Source organism: Dama dama, chromosome 9 (genome assembly GCF_033118175.1).
Source record: "Dama dama isolate Ldn47 chromosome 9, ASM3311817v1, whole genome shotgun sequence".
Taxonomy (NCBI): Eukaryota; Metazoa; Chordata; class Mammalia; order Artiodactyla; family Cervidae; genus Dama; species Dama dama.
In genome coordinates this window covers 7,931,831-7,951,694 of record NC_083689.1, presented here as the reverse complement: position 1 = coordinate 7,951,694, position 19,864 = coordinate 7,931,831, and the positions used below count along the sequence as shown (strand labels likewise).

Sequence of the window (19,864 nt, the reverse complement as noted above, 5' to 3'; positions counted from 1 at the left end):
AGAAGGTGGCGATCTAGTAACGGTGGACCAATGTTTGCTAAGAACCAGAGTCCAGAAGAACTTTCCAGAGACCTTTGTTGTAATGTATAGTGTAGACAGATTGAGGGCCTTGGTGGCCAGGCTGGGACTGGGGGAGGAGGAGAGTCTCCTGGGCTTCAAGGGCTGGAAATGATGCAGGTGGGAAGAGTCCACCTTAAGAAAGAGCAGTTGCAAATTGCTGTTTGCCTGCACAGTATCTTTAAAATAATCTTTTAAATTTTAGAATAGTTTCAGACTCGAGGAAAAGTTGTGAGGAGTACTCCCGTGTCTCCTACGCCCAGTCTCCCCTGTTCTCGTCAGCTTACGTCAGTATTGTTCGCTGTCACAACTGATGAACCTATCTATACACCTTTACTCAATAAATTCCATGTTTTATCCAGATTTCCTTAAGTTTTACTGTTCCAGAATCCTAGCCAGAATCCCAGATGATATTTCAGAGTCTCATCTTGGGCTCATCTTGACTATTATGGATTCTCAGACTCCCCTTGTTTTGATGATCTTGACAGTGGTTAGGCTTTGTAGCCTTTTCCCAAGCTGGACCTTGTCTCATGTTGTCTCATGATCCACTGGGGTGGTGGGTTTGAGGAGGAAGATCACAGAGCTCTTATCATAAGACCATGGTCCGTGCATAGCATTTTTAAGGAGTTTTTTGGTACTGAGTTTTGTTTTCACTGTTTGCTAACTGTTGCCTCCTGAGAGGGGCCTCCTCTGACCATCTAATTTAAGAAGACTGGTTTCCCATTCACTGACCCTGTAGAAATCTTGCTTAGCATATGCATCTCTGTAAAATGGTAGGTAAACTTCTGAGGCATTGAAGTCTCTGCACAGGGTCATTAATGTAGGACCATCGTTTGAAGCAGTGAAGTTCTGACCCTGGGACACAGCACCGTGCTTACCGCCAGCAGACTCCATGTGGTCCCTGGGCCACGGCTGTCAGGCTGACCACCGACAGAGCCCTGCATGTGGTCACTAGGACATGAGCACTGCCCTGACTGCAAACAGGCCCCGTGTGGTTATTAGGACGTGGTGACCCCTGACTGTCGACCAACTCTCAGAGAACTGCTTGACCCTCAACCCCTTGATCCCTTCCAAGGACCCACAGGTCCAAGCTGTATACCATATAATTTTGTAAATTTGCGAAGTACGTTTTTTAAAAACTGTAATTAGTTGAGACTGCTCTCTCTCTCCATTTCAGCTCTCTGTCTCTCATACCTCCTGTTACATTGAGGACGTGGGGCATTTTGTGCTTTTTTCTGAAAGGGCTTCCCACTCCAGTTATATAAGGTGCTGGATAGAGTAGGCATTTTCCTGTGTCATCAGTGGGGCATTTGGGGCCCAAGGACAGGGAGAAGGATTTGCTCGTGACTAGACAGACTTGAAGCAGTTTTTCTGCTCACAGAGCAGGCCCTGGTGGTGTCTGCTCCGAACTTGCGGTGAGGTGACCAGTCTGTGTCTGATGCACAAAGGTGACTTTTGTGTCCCAGCGCTGCTCCTGCCAGCCCAGTCCTTGCTCAGGGCTCCCCTTGATGCCTCCTTGTCCTTAGAAAGTGGGATCATCTGTAAGTTCTCACATAGCTTGAACAATTTGTGGTTATTTTGTTTAACTATTAATGTTGTTGACTTCTGAGACAAAAAACCATCTTATACTGCATCAAATTAATTTTTTCGGAAGATATTTCAGAGCATTAAGTAACTGAGTCAGCACCCCAGGTCTCAGCACACAGTTCTGAGGGTGGCCGAGTTTTGTACCAGGCAGGACTCTGGTGATGCCACAGGTCGTTGTGAGAAACATCTCTGATTAGCGTATTCCAGGAAGGAAAGTCCTCGGTTGTGATTTTCTGGCTGTTCAGCCCCGTTTGTTAAAGATTTAAAAGCGGTGTGTTTCTGGCTGTCAAACAGCTGTGGTAACAGTGAGCGAGCCCGGCGCTGGGCACAGCGCACAAGTGTGGACTAGACGTGGGCCGCGCCCCCAGGGAAGCTGGGGGGACCCTCGCTCCCAGAGGCGCTGGGAGGAGTAGCAGCGCGGTGCCAGGCGAGCCACCGTCACTGCGCAAGCTGAATGGCGCCAGGGCAGGTGCGGGGCGACTGCTGAGGCGACAGGGCTAGGGCGCATCTGTCTGCGTGACGTGTGCGGTGGGGGCAGGGCAGGGGTGGGCAGGGGCAGGCAGCAGACGGGGGAGGAGGGCACAGGCTGGCCGAGGCGTCACCCTCGCCCACCAGGCCAGAGAACCACTGGAAACAGAGACAGAGGAAGTGCCCTTGGCCGTCGCGTTACCACCGGTAACATTTTAAGGTCGTGTGCCTGAGTTAGCTCCTCCTCTAGGCGGGTGAGAACTAGTAGAACACGCCCTCTGTTGTCCAGCTTAGCTCTGACGGTGTTCTGCTGCTAATGTGTTAGAAAAGTGCTTTTTATTAGGTAACATCTTAATGAAATTTAGGTCTTGTAAGACCAACCAACAGTGAGTTGTAGGCTATGGAAAGTTCTCAATAAGCCCTTAGGATGATGGAGTAGTGGCACCTTGGAGATTGTAGAACTCGGGTTGTGAGATCAATTTGGTTGATTGCTAGCAGCTTCCATATAAAGAACAGAAGAGCACAGCGGCGTGCGTGGTGTGTACCGCGGTTTCCGTGTCGTGAAACCCGGTCAGACTCCCCAGGTGTGTGTGACGGTGTAGCAGTGCTGTGCTGGTTGCAGCTCTCACAGGTGTGCGTCGTTAAAAGGCGGGCAGTCTCTCATAGGCCCTCCTTCCCAGAGGAGACGGCTCTGGGGAGTGCTCAGGTCTGCAGTGTGGAACCCCTGCCCTTGGCTCCATGCAGGTTTTACTTTGCATCAGCTGGTGCCTGAGCTCACTCTATCTGACCGAGACTTCCTCTCTGGTATCTCAAGAAACATGCTGTCATCCTCATGTCTTCTCTGCTCAGTTAGGGAATTTCAGAGAGTATTTGTAAGAAATTATTTAACAGATAAGAATAAGGGGGTATTTGTGTGCCTGTTGGAGGTGCTGTTCTCTCCCCTGGGAGGAGGGACTTGTGCAGTTAGCATACCCTAGAGTTACCAGCTGTGTTCCTATTCTTCAGGCCCAGCACGAACTTGACCCCAAGATGAATTTCCTTTCCTGACAATGCACTTATCAACTGCTCTAGGCCACTCTGCCAGAAGGCAGCGCTGCTTACTGCCCTGAGGGTCCTCGGAACGAAGTGGTGTGTCACACCTCTGCCTTCTTTGCTGCTCAGAGGAGTTGGTCCTGGAATCCAGATGCTGGTTCTCAGACCGGGATTAATAAACCGGAGAAGGAAATGGCAACCCACTCCAGTGTTCTTGTCTGGGAAATCCCGTGGACAGAGGAGCCTGGTGGGCTACCTGGTCCATGGGGTCACAAAAGGGTTGGACACAATTTAGTGACTAAATAACATCCACTCCTGGATAAAAGATCTTTCTTCTCAAAGCCAGTTATAGAACAAGATCCCGAGTATTTACCGTGTTGTACACTCAGATCAGTGTCAGGTAAGGAAGCAGCTCTGGGTTGGGATTGAAGGCAAGGCTCAGGCAGGTTCCACATTCAGTCAGCTAAGCAGAGGCTCAGCCAAGTGAGTTCACCACACTTACTGCTCCGGCAAGCCCAGAGGCTCTACACCCATAGAAGACTGTGAAAACACTCTGTCAACCTAAAGAGCTCTGATGGTCTTAAACACCACTTTTTCTAAAATTCTGAATGCGCTTGTGTTGTTCACACCTTCTGGAAGATACCACTCTGACTTTGTATTTCAGCATCTGGACTGATGGACCAAGCCATGCACTGTGAGTCCTCCTCAGCGAGCCAGGAAGGAAGGCCACTTCAGCTACAGACAAGCGAGCCAGTCATTTCTGAGGAAGACACCCAGGAACTGGGACAGGTAACATGCATTCATAGTGTTATATCCTCCCCTGCAGGCAACTTACTTGTCTTTCTTGCCTAAAAACAACTTTCCATAGATTTATGCTTGCCTCTCGCCTACAGGGAAATGTTGGGATATCCACCTGATTTGCTCAGCTCCCCGTGGCTTGAAAAGGAATAAAGGCATTGCTCATTCTGATTCCTTGCGTTTTGTGGCATGCAGATACACATAGCATTCCTGTGCACACACAGTGGTCTTGCCTCGTGTGTGTGTGCGCGCACACATATGCTCTGTACATGTACGTGTGTGGTGTGTGCACACATGTGCAGCACCTGTGTGTGTGCACTCCCTGGGCGTGTATAGTCGAGGATGCTTGCCCTCAAGTGCTGAACACTGGTTCTTGAGAAGGCTTGCCACTGTTTGTCCAGGAAATTGAAATTTAAACAATATTTGATAGAAATACTTTCAATTTACCTTCCTATGTTAATGCTGGACAACACAGTGGCCTTTTCTTTCTCCTTTTTTAATAACTATATAGCAAATACCTAGACATTGTGTCATAAATGTTTCAGTAGCTTTAAAAGAAAGAACTATTTTAAAAAATCAGCACAATACCATACTCACCTTAAAAAAGTAAAAGGTAGATTCCTTGGTGCCATCAGACATCAAGCCAGTGCTCAGGTTTCCCTTAGTTCCCTCATTTAGAAAAATGTGTCACATGTTTGTTCCGATTGGGATCCTCATAAGACCCCTGTGTTGCATTTAGTGAAGTGCCTTTAATTCACAACTTTCCTCTGTCATCTCTTCTTCTTCCTTTGCAGTTTATTTGATGAAAAAGCTGAATTGTTTCTCTGTCAAAATTTTGCAACTTGCAAGATATTACTTACTTGGTTTTCCCACCTCCCAGCAGATGGTGAGCTGTCTACTTTCTGCCTTGGTACTCCTGTAGGTCAGTTTGTAGCTCTAGAGGCTCCATCAGATTCAGGCTTCATTTTAGAGAGACTGTTTTGTTGGTGGCACCCCACAAATTTCATCAAAGCATATAAGAGACTGTATGTCTTTTAAACCTGTTTTTAAATAATTTTATTCTATGTGTCTACATAGGCATAGACTCCTTTAAGCTCAGCTTTTTCCTTTTGGGGGAAAAAGTGTTTATCTTTTACAATGGGGTATTTTAAACATACGTCATTTGTCACTTATTCCTTCTTATCTAACTTAATCACTTTTAGTAACGACACACAGACATGCTGCTTTCTAGCTGCAACTAGCAAATTTTGCAGCTTACTAATCCCCTCTTTTGATAGGCTTATTGACTCCAGAACACTGCAGATCTTGTCTGTCTTGGGACTTGAGAAAGCTTTGTACTATGAAGACAAACTTAACCTGTTCTCGTGAAAGTGAATGAGAGTACATATAGGCCTCGAAGTGGTACGATCTGGGTCCCTTCTCACCCTCCAATGAAGATGTCTGTGGCTGAGATGAGCTCTTCTGTGTCCCACAGTTGTGTTGAGACTGGAGCAAGAACATGGCTTTTTCATGGGAAATGTAAGAATCTTATCTGTTAATTCTACTGGTGGCCATGTAGTTTGAGAAGGTCCTTCCAATTTCAAATAAACAATTTCTACTGTCATGTCCAATGTATTCTTCCCCTAAAATCTAGATAGATAGAATGGGAGAGATCAGAATGAATGCACGAACAGCTAAGAGTAGAATAAGATTCCTCAGTAACCACTGGGATCACCATTCCTCCCCATGAAAGCTTGTGTCTATGTGGTTGGTCCTGACTGTCATCAACAAGTCTCAGTGAGCCCTGTGGCGTCCGTGCTGGGAACAGCAGATGCCATCGTCATGAATCAGGATGCTGGCTTTGGGGCAGAGGACGTGGTGATCCCTGAGCGGCTGGGCTGGCAGGACCTACCCACAGGAGGGGCAGGACTTTGTGCTAGTTAGCTGTCTCATTCTCCTTCCCTGCAGGGAGAACGTAGTTTCATACGAGGTTGTCTTTTTGAGGTAAAACACATGTTTCATATTTAGAGAAGAATTTTGAGCTGTGTAGCTGAAGTTCAGGCATAGGTAGGAATGAGTTAAATTTCTAGGGAAAATGAAAATGCAAGAAAATCTCCCTCCATTCATCTGTGGTTTCTGCTGCAGATGCTATTAGAGTCATTACGTGGAAATGGATTTGGTGACTTAAACTGCAGTCGGGGTGCTAGAGAGAAGACGCGCCGTGACTTCCTCAGGGAGCAGCTGTGCTCAGCGCACTGTGCCGGCTCCCTCTGTGCTGGGCCTCTGCAGCGGCATGTGGGCTACAGTTGGGCCCCATCTGCCGCGTAGCTGTGGCTCTCCACCATCCGCTGTGGGAGGGCACGTGGTGGAGGAGGCTGGGAGAGGAATCAGAGTCCCTCAGAGGGGTTTGGCAGAATCCCGTGAATCATTTCCAGCGTCTGATGTGCTAACCTTTCCTGCCTCAGAACTCCTGCTCTTTCGTTACTAAATCTGTGGCTCCCATGTGTTTGATACAGCATTTGGAAGTGATAAGACAAAAACGGCATGGTTCTGTCCTCAGGACATAGCAATTTTATCTAAAGTTTCTTCATAACTTCTTAATCTCCTGTGTTATTTTTTCACCCTTCCTCCATCTTTCACCAAAGACGGAATCGGAATGAAAAGCTGACTCGGGTCTGGTCTTAACGGTTTATCAGGCTCTTCAACATCCCCGGCCGCATAACAGCAATGAAGGAAGACTTGCCCTGGATACTTTCATCATTTCCAATAAAAAGGGTTGCACAGAGTGCGGGTTCATGGCAAGATTTTAGGTCATAGTTTTGAACTTTCTGTTTGATTATATTTGGGCATTTAGCCTGCCTACTGCATGTGGTATCTTTATAAACAATAAGTGCAAAACACAAAAATTAAAAATGGAGGTGATTCATTCAGTTCAGTCAGAAAGTTGGTTTACTGGAAAACTTAGCTCGTCAGCTGGCATGAGGAGAAGAGTTTATTGAAAAGGCAGTCCTGCGGATGCCTGTGCTGGGGAGATGAGTGAGGGCCAGGCCTTTTGTCTGCGTTGATTAGCTGAGCCAAGTTCCACATGTATCTGCACTTGTAATTGACTGGATCGTTCCTGAAATAATTCAGGGCCAGAAAGGATGCTATGGCTCTCTCCTTGCTAACTATCTTAAGAAATTAATGTCCTTTTCTCTCTTTCTCTTTCTGTATGTTGTGTGTGTCTATATTCTCTTTCACATTGTTTTCCATTATGGTTTATTACAAGATAATCTTATTTTTCTTTTTTCTTTCTTTTTTGTAGAAATGATAAAATACATTTCGTCTTCAGTAACTCCACCATTCTGGTCTTTTTCCTTGTACTTTTTTTCCCCAGTTATTTAAATTAGTCCCAATTCATGTCTCCTTTCCTAATCAGGAAAAAAAAGAATCTTTCATTTCTTGCATAACTGATCTTTAGCCTAAAATAAATGTCTGAATTAGTGGGATAGTATAGCCTTGGCTTCAGTGTATTACTTGTACATTTGGAGAAGACAACACATCTGGGTTTCCTAGAATAATTGTCAGGACAAAGTCATGAGATAATGAGTGAGGGGTGATGATCCATGGTGCTTCTCATCAGCTGTGGCAGTAGACTAAACCACACCTCAGAAATGCACATTCTAGAACTGATACTTCTTAGGATGGAGGTGGGAATGGCTAAACTGGTAGGCCTTCAAAAGTAGAAGGGCAGTGGTCATACTTTTCACCAGCTATAGGACCACTGACCAGGGCTGGGAGGGTGTGCCAACACCTTTGTTGGAGGGGGCTCTGTGGAGGGGTCTGGGGACAGGGAGCTGGACATGTCCACTCAAAGGAGTCTGGATTTTGTCCTAGAAGTAGTTTGGAATCATTGAAGATTTTTAAATAAGGAGAGATGAGATAATTTCAGGTTTTTACTCGTTCTCCTCAGGTTCTCTTGTTATCGCCCTCTGCTGTCTTCTGAATCTTTTTCAGACAGTTCATTTCATTTGTTAATTATGGGGCACAGTTAGAAGGTTAGTATTTTTATTTATGGCTTTGATACCAGTCTGAATATTAGAAACGAAGGTAGGCCGTTTATTTAAATATATGTCACTCTAACTGTGAATTACTAATACATGTTTCTGACTTCATATCCCATGTCATTTCTAAATGTTAAACCATTAGAAGAGGAAAAGGTACCTAGTAACTTTCGTTGTCCACACATAGGGGACATTTCAGTGAAAGGTTATATGGCCTAGGATGAGCCCTGGCTTAGGAACCTGGCATCCTGGCACTGGTCCCAGCCCTGCCTGTTGTCTCTGTGGTCCTGGGAAGGCTGCTTTGCTCCCCTGGCCCCAGTCTCCACTTCTGAAAAGCAAAGGAACTGACTTGTGGTGTATTCCAATACCTACCATCTACTGCAGAATCTGCCACAATGAAAGGAAAGCTCAGTTACAGAAAAACGCCATGCCTTACTTCTAAATATTCATTCCTGATTTTCCTGTCTGCTCTGTCGGTTAGCTGGGTCACTGGTAACCATGAGCACTGCTTTTTTTTTTTCCCCCCCATTTATTTTTGTTAGTTGGAGGCTAATTACTTTACAATATTATAGTGGTTTTTGCCATACATTGACATGAATTAGCCATGGATTTACATGTGTTCCCCATCCCGATCCCCCCTCCCGCCTCCCTCCCCATCCGATCCCTCTGGATCTTCCCAGTGCACCAGCCCTGAGCACTTGTCTCATGTATCCAACCTGGGCTGGTGATCTGTTTCACCCTTGATAGTATACTTGTTTCAATGCTGTTCTCTCAGAACATCCCACCCTCGCCTTCTCCCACAGAGTCTAAAAGTCTGTTCTGTACATCTGTGTCTCTTTTTCTGTTTTGCATATAGGGTATCATTACCATCTTTCTAAATTCCATATATATGCGTTAGTATACTGTATTGGTCTTTATCTTTCTGGCTTACTTCACTCTGTATAATGGGCTCCAGTTTCATCCATCTCATTAGAACTGATTCAAATGAATTCTTTTTAATGGCTGAGTAATATTCCATGGTGTATATGTACCACAGCTTCCTTATCCATTCGTCTGCTGATGGGCATCTAGGTTGCTTCCATGTCCTGGCTATTATAAACAGTGCTGCGATGAACACTGGGGTGCACGTGTCTCTTTCAGATCTGGTTTCCTCAGTGTGTATACCCAGAAGTGGGATTGCTGGGTCATATGGCAGTTCTATTTCCAGTTTTTTAAGGAATCTCCACACTGTTCTCCATAGTGTCTGTACTAGTTTGCGTTCCCACCAACAGTGTAAGAGGGTTCCCTTTTCTCCACACCCTCTCCAGCATTTATTGCTTGTAGACTTTTGGATAGCAGCCATCCTGACTGGTGTGTAATGGTATCTTGTTGTGGTTTTGATTTGCGTTCCTTTGATAATGAGTGATGTTGAGCATCTTTTCATGTGTTTGTTAGCCATCTGTATGTCTTCTTTGGAGAAATGTCTGCTTAGTTCTTTGGCCCATTTTTTGATTGGGCCATTTGTTTTTCTGGAATTGAGCTACAGGAGTTGCTTGTATATTTTTGAGATTAATCCTTTGTCTGTTTCTTCATTTGCTATTATTTTCTCCCAATCTGAGGGCTGTCTTTTCACATTGCTTATAGTTTCCTTTGTTGTGCAAAAGCTTTTAAGTTTCATTAGGTCCCATTTGTTTATTTTTGCTTGTATTTCCAATATCCATGAGTACTGCTTAGACAGACAGACACGTGGTGCCCCCACTCCCTAGCCCAGCCCTGCTTTTGCTGTGGTTCACTGGTGCTTCTGTAATTGCCTGGGACAGCCGGCTCTTCTCCATGGCAGCCTCCGGGATTCCCATCATGTTGGATATGGTCACCATTCTAGCAGAGGCCCTTGTTGCCTGTGACAGTGACTGCTCAGAATGAGGGGGCCAGTCCAAGTGTGTGGCTGTGCGTCCTCTGCAGTTGACAGGGAAAGCTATGTGGGCGCACTGGACCTCCTCCACATAGAGGCTGTGGTGTAAATCTGAGCCGCATGGAGGCGGCACCTGTCCTTTGGGTCCAGATACGCACGCGCATGAATCTTGGGGTTGTATTCTGTACTTTCTACTACCCCTGGGAACTGTGGATAGGGAAGAAGCTGCCAGATAAGGAACTCTTAAGTTTTTGTGATTCCAGAATGTACCAGCATCTCAGTGAACAAATTCTAGAGCAGCTGCTTGGTGGTGTAGAAAGTAGAGTGCCAAGGGGCAAGAAACAGATGCTCAGGCATTCCATTTTGGAGGATGACTTGTTCACCCTTCAGAACATGATTTCCTGTGTTCTTGGTCAGCTTTTGAATGAACCTCAAGTCTTAAAATCAAGTGTTAGATTATATTGTTATTGAGTACCTGGCTGTGGAAGGTTATGTATATTATAACCGTGTTTTTTTATTGTGGTAGAATATGTAGAATAAAATTTTGTCATTTTAACTATTAAAAAACTTTTTTTCCCCTCTATTTTAACTATATAAATAGTATTAATTACATTCAAAAATGTTTCCCAACCATCACCACTGATGGTTTCATTTCTAGAGCTCTCTTATCACCCCAACAGAATCTGTTATAGTGAAGCTGTAACTCCACATTTCACCTCTCTCCAGTTCCTGGTAATGTCTAATCTTCTGTCTATCTCTATGAATTTGCCTATTCTAGGACCCTCCAATGGGCTTTCCAAGTGGTGCAGTGGTAAAGAATCCACTTGCCAATGCAGGAGATGCGGGTTCAATCCCTGGGTCGGGAAGATCCCCTGGAGTAGGAAATGGCAACCCACTCCATGTTTTTGCTTGGGAAGTCCCATGACAGAGGAGCCTGCTGGGCTACAGTTTATAGGGTCACAGAGTCAGACATGACTGAGCCGCTGCGCACAGCCCAGGGACCTCCTGTAAGTATTGTAACCCTTTTGTTTCTGGCTTTCTTCACGTAGCTTACTGTTGTCAAGGCTGATGCATCTTGTAGCATGAATCAGTACTTCTCTCCTTTTGACAGGTGAATGATCTTCTATTGTATGGATAAAACATGCTTTGTTTATCTCTTCGTCACTGATGGACACTTAGATTATTTCCAGCTTTTGACCATTGTGAATACTGCTGCCATGCACATTCATGCACAAGTGTCTGAGTCTCTGCTTTCGTTCTTTTGTACATATACTTTAGAGTAGAGTTGCTTGGTTGTAGAATAGTTTTATGTTTAGCTTTTTAATTAGCTGCCATATTATTTCCTTGTAGGGGTTATTAATTTCTTTTTCAGATTCTGCATTGCTGCTGTATAGAAACACACCTGATGTTTGTGTGTTGATCCTGTAACTTTGCTAAACTTGTTAATGAGTTCTTCTCTCTCTCTTGTGCATTCTTTGAGATATTCTATGTACAGGATCATGTCATATGAAAATGGGGCTTCCCAGGTGGTGCAGTGGTACAGAATCTGCCTGTCAAGGCAAGAGATGCGAGAAGTGTGGGCTGGGAATATCCCCTGGAGTAGAAAATGGCAACCCACTCCAGTGTTCTTGCCTGTAAAGGTCCATGGACAGAGGAGCCTGGCGGGCTGCAGGCCATGGGATCACAGAGAGTCGGACCAAATGAGCGCTAGCACAGGTTCCTAGTTACATGTGACAGTAGAGGTAGTTTCACTTCTTCCTCCTCAGTTTGGATGCCTTCTGCTGCTGCTGCTTCTTGCCTGCTTGCTCTGTCTAGGACTTCAGTGTGTAGCAGTCCTGGGTAGCAGTGGTGAAAGCAGGCGTTCTTGTCTTTCCTGATTTGCAGACGCTTTCAGTCCTTCCCTATTGAGTTTCCTGTTCGCTGAATTTTTCATAAGCGCCTTTTTAAAAATGTCTCTAAGTTTTTACTTTATTACAGGCTCTTCTCTTTCTAGTCATCACATATGTTCTCAATATTTCATTTATCTCCTATATTATACTCCATTTGTATTTCATCATGATTGCCGTCTGTCATATCTTCATGTCATACCTCCTACTTTTTAAAATTTTTATTTCATATTGAAGCATAATTAACTGTGGTTTGTCTTAAGTGTATGGCAAAGTGATTGTTATACATGTATCTATTCTTTTTCAAATTTGCTACCTATTCACCTTATTACAGAATACTGAGCAGAGTTCCCTGTGCTATATAGTAGGTCCTTGTTGATTATCTATTTGAAAATATAGTAGTGTGTACATGTCAGCCCCAAACTTCCAGTCTCTCCCTCCCCCTGACCCTTCTCCCCTGGTAACCACAAGTTCATTGTCTAAGTCTGTGCTTGTTTCTGTTTTGTTTATAAGTTCATTTGTATCATTTTTTGAGGGGGGTTCTACATATAATTTTCCACATCGAAAATTCTTAAAGAGATGGGAATGCCAGGTCACCTTTCCTGCAAAACCTGTATGCAGTTCAAGAAGCAACAGTTAAAACTGGAAATGGAACAACAGACTAGTTCAAAATAGGGAAATGAATACGTCAAGGCTGTATATTGTCACCCTGCTTATTTAACTTATATGCCGAATGCATCATGAGAGATGCCGGACTGGATAAAGCACAATCTGGAATCAAGATTGCCGGGAGAAATACCAATAACCTCATATATGCAGATGACACTACCCTTAATGACAGAAAGCAAAGAGGAACTAAACAGCCTCTTGATGAAGGTGAAAGAAGGGAGTGAAAAAGCTGGCCTAAAACTCAACATTCAAAAAACGAAGATCATGGCATCTGGTCCCGTCACTTCGTGGCAAACAGTGGAAACTGTGACACACTTTATTTTCTTGGGCTCCAAAATCACTGCAGATGGTGACTGCAGCCATGAAATTAAAAGACACTTGCTCCTTGGAAGAAAAGCTATGACAAACCTAGACAGCATATTAAAAAGCAGAGGCATTATTTTGCCAACAAAGGTCCATATAGTCAAAGCTGTGTAATGTATGAATGTGAGAGTTGGACCATAAAGAAGGCTAAGTGCTGAAGAATTGATGCTTTTAAACTGTGGTGTTGGAGAAGACTCTTGAGAGTCCCTTGGATTGCAAGGAGATCAAGCTAGTCAATCCTAAAGGAAATCAATCCTGAATATTCATTGGAAGGACTGATGCTGAAGCTGAAATTCCAATACTTTGGCCACCCGATGGAAAAAGCTGACTCATTAGAGAAACCTTGATGCTGGGAAAGATTGAAGGCAGGAAGAGAAGGGAATGACAGAGGATGAGTTGGTTGGATGGCATCACTGACTCAATGGACATGAGTCTGAGCAAGCTTAAGGAGATGGTAAAGGACAGGGAAGCCTGGCATGCTGCAGTCCGCGGGGTCGCAAAGAGTCAGACACGACTGAGCGACTGAACAACAACCACCGCATATAAGCAATGTCATATGAAATATCAAAGAAAGATGTTTGTCTTTCTTTGTTTGACTTTACTTGGTAAAGTAAGCTCCAGGTTCATTCATGTTGCTGTAAATGGCATTATTTCATTCTTTTCAGTGGCTGAGTAATATTCCTTTGTGTGTGTATCTGTGTGTGTGTGTGTGTATCTGTGTGTGTGTGTGTGTGTGTGTGTGTTCCACCTCTTCTTTATTCAGTTCTCTGTCAGCGGACATTTAGGTTGCTTCTGTGTCCTGGCTATTGTAAATAGTGCTGCAGTGAACATTGGGGTACATGTATCTTTTATTTATTTTTAATTGGAGGATGATTGCCTTACCATGTTGTATTGGTTTCTGCCATACAACAGCATGAATCAGGCATAAGTATACGTATATCCCCTTCCTGTCGAGCCGCCCTCCTGCCACCCTATCCCAGACCCCCTTCCTTCTAGGTAGTCACAGAACACTGGACTGAACTCCCTGTGTTGTATAGCAACTTCCTACTAGTAATCTGTTTTATGCATGGTAATGTATATATTTCAGTGCTACTCTCAATTCTTCCAACTCTCTCCTTCCCCCGCTGTGTCCTCACATCCTTTCTCTACATCTGCATATCTATTCCTGCCCTGTAGATAGGCTCATCAGTACCATTTTCCTAGATTCCATATATATGTGTTAATATACAATATTTGTCTTTTTCTGACTGACTTCACTTTGTATAATAGGCTCTAAGTTCATCCACCTCAGTTCAGCGGACTCAAATTCATTCCTTTTAATAGCTGAGTAATGTTCTATTACGTACATGTACAACTTTAAAAAACCCTTTATTTTGTATTGGGTTGTAGCCAGCTAACAGTGTGGCGATACTCAGGTGAACAGTGAGGGGACTCAGACACACATGTGCATGTATCTCTTCTCCCCCAAACTCCCCTCCCATCTATGCTGCCACGTGATACTGAGCAGATCACGGTATAGTATAGTAGGTCCTTGTTGGATCTCTGTTTTAAATATGGCACTGTGTTACCACAACGTCTTTATCTATCAGTGAACATCTAGGTTGCTTCCATGCCCTGGCTATTGTAAATAGTGCTATAATGAACACTGGGGTCCATGTGTCTTTCTGAATTGTGGTTTTCTCAGGGTATATGCCCAGTAGTGGGACTGCTGGGTCATATGAATGCCCACTCTTGCCACTGTTATTCAACATGGTTTTAGAAGGCCTGGCTATGGCAATCAGAGAAGAAAAAGAAATAAAAGGAATCCAGATTGGAAAAGAAGTAAAACTCTTACTGTTTTCAGATGACGTTATACTACACATAGAAAACCCTAAAGATACCACCAGAAAATTACTAAAGCTAATCAGTGAATTTAGTAAAGTCATAAGATAAAATTAACACATAGAAATGCCTTGTGTTCCTATATACCAACAGTGAAAAATCAGAAAGAGAAATTAAGGAAACAATCCTGCAACACCACTGCAACAAAAGGAATAAAATACCTAGCAGTAACCAAGGAGACAAAGACCTGCATGCAGAGAACTGTAAGGCGCTGGTGGAAAGAACCAGACCACACACATAGATGGAGAGATGATTCCATGTTCTTGGATTAGCAGAATCAATACTGTCAAAATGACTATGCTTTCCAAAGCAATCTACAGATTCAATGCAATCCCTATCAAATTACCAATGGCATTTTTCACAGAGCTAGAACTAACAATTTTAGAAATGTATCTTTTAGAATTTTGATTGTTCTCCAGGTATGTGCTCAGGAGTGGGATTGCCAGATCATATAGTATCTCTGCTTTTAGTTTTTTAAGGAGCCTCCAAACTGTTCTCCATAATGGCTATACCAGTTTACATCCCCACCAACAGTGAAGGGGGAACTTCCTCAGTGGCTCAGCGGTAAAGAATCCGCCTGCCTCATAGAATTAGTTTGGAAGTATTTTCTTCTTTTTTTTTTTTCTTTTTGAAGTGTTTCTTCCTCTGCAGCTTTTTGGAATAGTTTCAGAAGGATAGGTTAAGTTTCTTTTATCATAGAAGGAAGCTGTCTTTTAGTCCTGCTTTTCTGAGGTTTTTATCATGAAAGGATGTTGGGTTTTGTCATTGCTGTTTCTCCATCAGTTGAGTTGATTACGTGTGTTTTTTCTGTTTGTTCTCACAATGTGGTATATTGCGTGAGTTGATTTTCCAAGTCTGAGCCACCCTTGCCTTCTGAGGTAGATTATACTTGGGTTCAGTTTGCCACTGTTTTAGAATGCTGTGGTTTTATTTTCATTTATCTTAGAGAGTTTACTAATTTCCCCGTTGGACCCATTGGTTGTTTAAGAGTGTTGAATTTCTACATATTTGTGAGGTTTCTTTATTTTTCCAGAGTTCTTGTTTCGTTCCACTGTGAAGGTACTCTCTGTTACTTCAGTCTTACGTCTGAGGCTTGTTTTGAGGCCTGCCATATCGTCTGTCCTGGGGGATGTTCTGTGTGCACTTGAGGAGACTGTGGGCTCCACTGATTCGGGTGGAGTATGCTTTGTACATCTGTTGGATGCAGATGGTGTTCAAGTCTTTCATTTCCTTATTGATTTTCTGCTGGGATATCTCATCCATTACCAGCATCTTTTTTAACTTATAAAAAATAGTTAACTAGTATTAGGTGGTTTTTGGTTCAGGCTACAAAGTTGGTTTTATGCAGTATTTAAATGTAAAATTGGACTGAATACATGGACACAGTATTGGGGAAGCTTCGTGGCCTTGGGCAGCGTACGTCTGTCCATCCCATCTGTAGCATATACGGCTGGGGACTAACTGTTGGAAACATAGCTTCTCATGGCCAGTAAGTGCCTTTGCCAAGTGAGCCATGTGGCCTTCAGCAGGCTGCACATTTCCCAGAAAAAGTGCTACTATCACGTTTTACAAAACAGGGTCCCTCCTTGAGGTTTGCTGGGTTTGAGGTAAAGGTGAGGCTGGTACTATATGGAGCAGAATTCTGTTCTAAACAGATTTACCAGTGGGGCCCCAAATGTTTGTGACCCAATCAGCTCTGAAGAACTTCCAAACTGATGCATTTTCTCTTTATTTCATATCCTGAGAAGTCCCCACTGAGGCATTTACTTCCTAATGTAAGATGAACCTTCAGTTTATTGAGCATTTCACTTGGTAGGGATTCCATTCCTCTCTTAAAAACGTGGTTCTCATCATGGGAAGCTCTGTTTACAGTCTGATAGCAGCTTGGTTCCCAGGACTTCTCTGTAGTCCTGGGAGGTGCTTTCCTTGCCCAGACCGTGAGCTAGCAGGGCCATCTTCGCTGTGGGCCATAGCGGGTGTCTGTAACTGCGCTATTCAGCCGACGGCAAGTGAGGACTAACAGATCCCTGAGGACTCAGCTCTCAAAGTCTTGTTGTACAGACACAGCCCTGGTGTGTAACGCAGGTTTATGCTCAACTCCTCCACCCTCTGTGCAGAGAGGGGGTTGTGAAGAGGGGTGCTTCTTCGAAGAGAGCCCTTTCCTGCCCCTGTGCATCACAGATCACCCTCAGGACCTCAGGGAATGCAGAGAGGACAGGATGGGGTACAGGGGTGGCCTGTGAGTGCTGAATGTGACAGATTGTAGCCTAGAATATTCTGTACAGCCTCGAGAGCTTTGGTTGAGAGGGAGCCAATTTTTCCCTCTTTGCCTTCTCTACAGCATGTTAATAGTCCCAAATGGTAGAACTGCAGACAGCTTGATTTATCCCAGCTCTATTCTTAAATGGTTGCTAGTTTCTTACTGCAAGAAAATTCAGTTTTTCAGTGGGTCAGTTTAATAACAAGATCAAGGCAGACAGTCTAGCTAATATTAAACTGTTTGTTTTGTTGTTCAGTCGCTAAGCCATTTCCGACTTCTTTGTTGTGACACGCCCTCACCCCATGGACTGTAGGCCACCAGGCTCCTCTGTCTATGGATTCCCAGGCAAGAATACTGGAGTGGGTTGCCATTCCTTCTCCTACTCATTTTAGGTACTTAAATATACTAATAGTCTAAACCCTGGAGTTTCATTGTGAGGGTGAACAAGACACTTCCTTTCTCAGACTGTAAGGAGGCAACAACTAGCATATTACAGACTTTGTAGAAACACTAAGGCCATGTCCTTACACAGTGAAAGCAAAGCCTGCATGTTCCAGGACCGCTTGGAGGCTCTACTTCCAGCAAAGCTTGAGCCTCTGGTTCTCAGGCTTTCACACCTTGGTGGCTGGCGTGAGGCATGCATCTGTTTCGGTAAGGGAACTTCCTCTACTGGGTGATTCATTTTTCCAGGATTTATTTTCTTTTTTATAAACGAAGTGAAAATGGTTGGGAAGCTCAAGGATCTCTGTATCTGCTCTTCTGTCGACCCAGATGGTGTCTGTGCCGTCGTTCTGAGGTCTGTGACGTTGCAGAGATGGAGGTCACTGTAGCATGTGGCCAAGCAGACTTCCAGAGAAGACAGAAACTTCTGCTCTGTCCTGGGGACCATGTGGTGCCTCCCGCTTCCCGCCTGAGTCATCTCGGCTCTCCCACTTCCTGGTTACTGAGGCTCGTGAGTGAGGCCAGCATCCTGCCTGTGGGGAACCAAGCCTCCTGCTCTGGCTTTGTTGAGCGCCTGTGACCCCTGAGCTGAAGAGCATTGAGCGTTTCTCTGGTTATTTCCCAAGATGCCACTCCCAGATATACTGGCATACATGCTATTTTGTCTTAACTTGTACTTATGTGCACTGTATATTTCTTGGGAATTTATCAAGGTTTTCCCTAAACTCAGTGTACTATTAATCACATACTTTCTGTGTAGGTACAAATGTAGCTGGATGATGGCTGGCTGCTGGGTTTATTTATTAGTGGAGCAGAGACTTGGGGATGAGTCCATTTTGACCCTGGTCTTTGAGTCAGAGCCCAGTGAAGGTTCGTCTGAGAGCCCCGTTGATATTCTAGAGGCTGGCAACATCATGCATTGATGACTAGACAGCTTGTCATCCTGGGCCACAGAAGTAACAACTGTTTTTAAGGTTTGGCCAGACTTCATATTCTCCATTCTTTCCATCCCATGTTATATGGAATGCACACGATGCCATTTAATTACTTCAATCCCTTTCTTAAAGGAAAAAGACACTGAACCAATATTCCAGAGGTACTAGTAGTTTGAAGGTTTACTCAGTAATTTTCTTTGCAGACTTAGTAGCTATAAAGATCTCACTTGTGTTTTTGCAGTATTAATTAGTTTCGAGTGCAGTTTTGGCAGAGCAACCAAGGGTCTCAACTGGCTGCATAGAACGAGTACTACGTTTAAGACCATCTCAGTGAAACTTTTTCCAAATGAAATTCAACAGGAACCAGCCTTTATTTGGACTCATACACTCAGTAAAATGCTCAACCTTTGTAGGCATGTCAGCTGTTCCTCCTGTTCACAAAATAAGTTGTATGTGCCTTTTACTACTGTGTTTATGAAGCAGAGACTCAAGAATATAGGTGTTCTTGCTTTTGCCACTGTTTCATTTTGGAAAAGAGGCAGTTGATTCATCTTCTAGAGAAAGATGGCCATGGAAGTGTAGGACACACAGGATCCATCACACAAAGTGGTCCTTGGTGAGAGTGCTATCGCGTGGCGATATGGTCCTGTGCTATCTGGCGCAGTAACCACTGGCCACGTGTGGGTACTGAGCACTTAAAAAGCAGCTGGTCCAAGTTCTCGCAAGTAGCTTGTGAGAACTTCATATAAAAAAAGAATATAAAGTCTCTCATTAATGTTTATTGACTTCATGTTTAAATGGGGGGCTTCTCAGGTGGTGCTAGTGGTAAAGAATCCACCTGCCAATTGCAGGAGACGCCAAGGACACGGGTTCGATCTCTGGGTTGGGAAGATCCCCTGGAGAAGGAAATGGTAATCCACTCCAGTATTCTTGCCATGAAAATTCCATGGACAGTAAAGTCTGGTTGGCTACAATCCTTGGGATTGCAGAGTTGGAGGCAACTGAGCACCTCCTCACATGTTTAAATGATAATGTTTTGGGTTATTTGATTTAAATAAAATATATTATTAAATTAATTATATTATTTACTTTTTATTAAAAAACCTGAAATTTCGAGTATGGCTCTCCCTAATTGGCTATCTTTCCATAGTCACTCGGGGCTCTAAGAGCTGGCACAGGTTCTAGGATATGTGAATCGACTGCCTGTCCCTGGCGAGAGCCCTGTTGCCATTCTTTCAGTGTCTCAGTGGTACCATCTCTGAGTCGTAGCCGTGACATCTCGTCCATGCAGTGGTTGTCAGGGCCACAGTAGGAGCAAGACCCCAGGAAGTCGAGCAAGTCACCCACCCATCTCAGCTTCATCTGTGAAACAGACTTAGATTGAGGAGTAACAGAGATTAGTTAGGACACGTTGCAGGGGTCCCCTAAATTCTGTTCTTATTTCAGATAACTGGGGAATGAGAACACAGAAAGCAAAGCCATTTATATATACACACAAACATACATATAGGTCATATATCTATGTGGCTTCCCCAGTGGTTCTGCAGTAAAGAATCTGCCTACAGTGCTGGTTC

General features: G+C 44.1%; 1 protein-coding gene across 3 annotated transcripts in view; it reads left to right on the top strand.

The window, feature by feature from the left end:
- Positions 1–19,864, top strand: part of SNAP47 (synaptosome associated protein 47) — a 67,503-nt gene that overhangs the window by 41,330 nt on the left and 6,309 nt on the right. For all 3 annotated transcript variants that reach the window (XM_061149700.1, XM_061149699.1, XM_061149698.1), the window contains exon 4: positions 3,809–3,933. In XM_061149700.1, the coding sequence (XP_061005683.1) occupies positions 3,809–3,933 (125 nt within the window). The remainder of the gene's footprint in view (positions 1–3,808; positions 3,934–19,864) is intronic.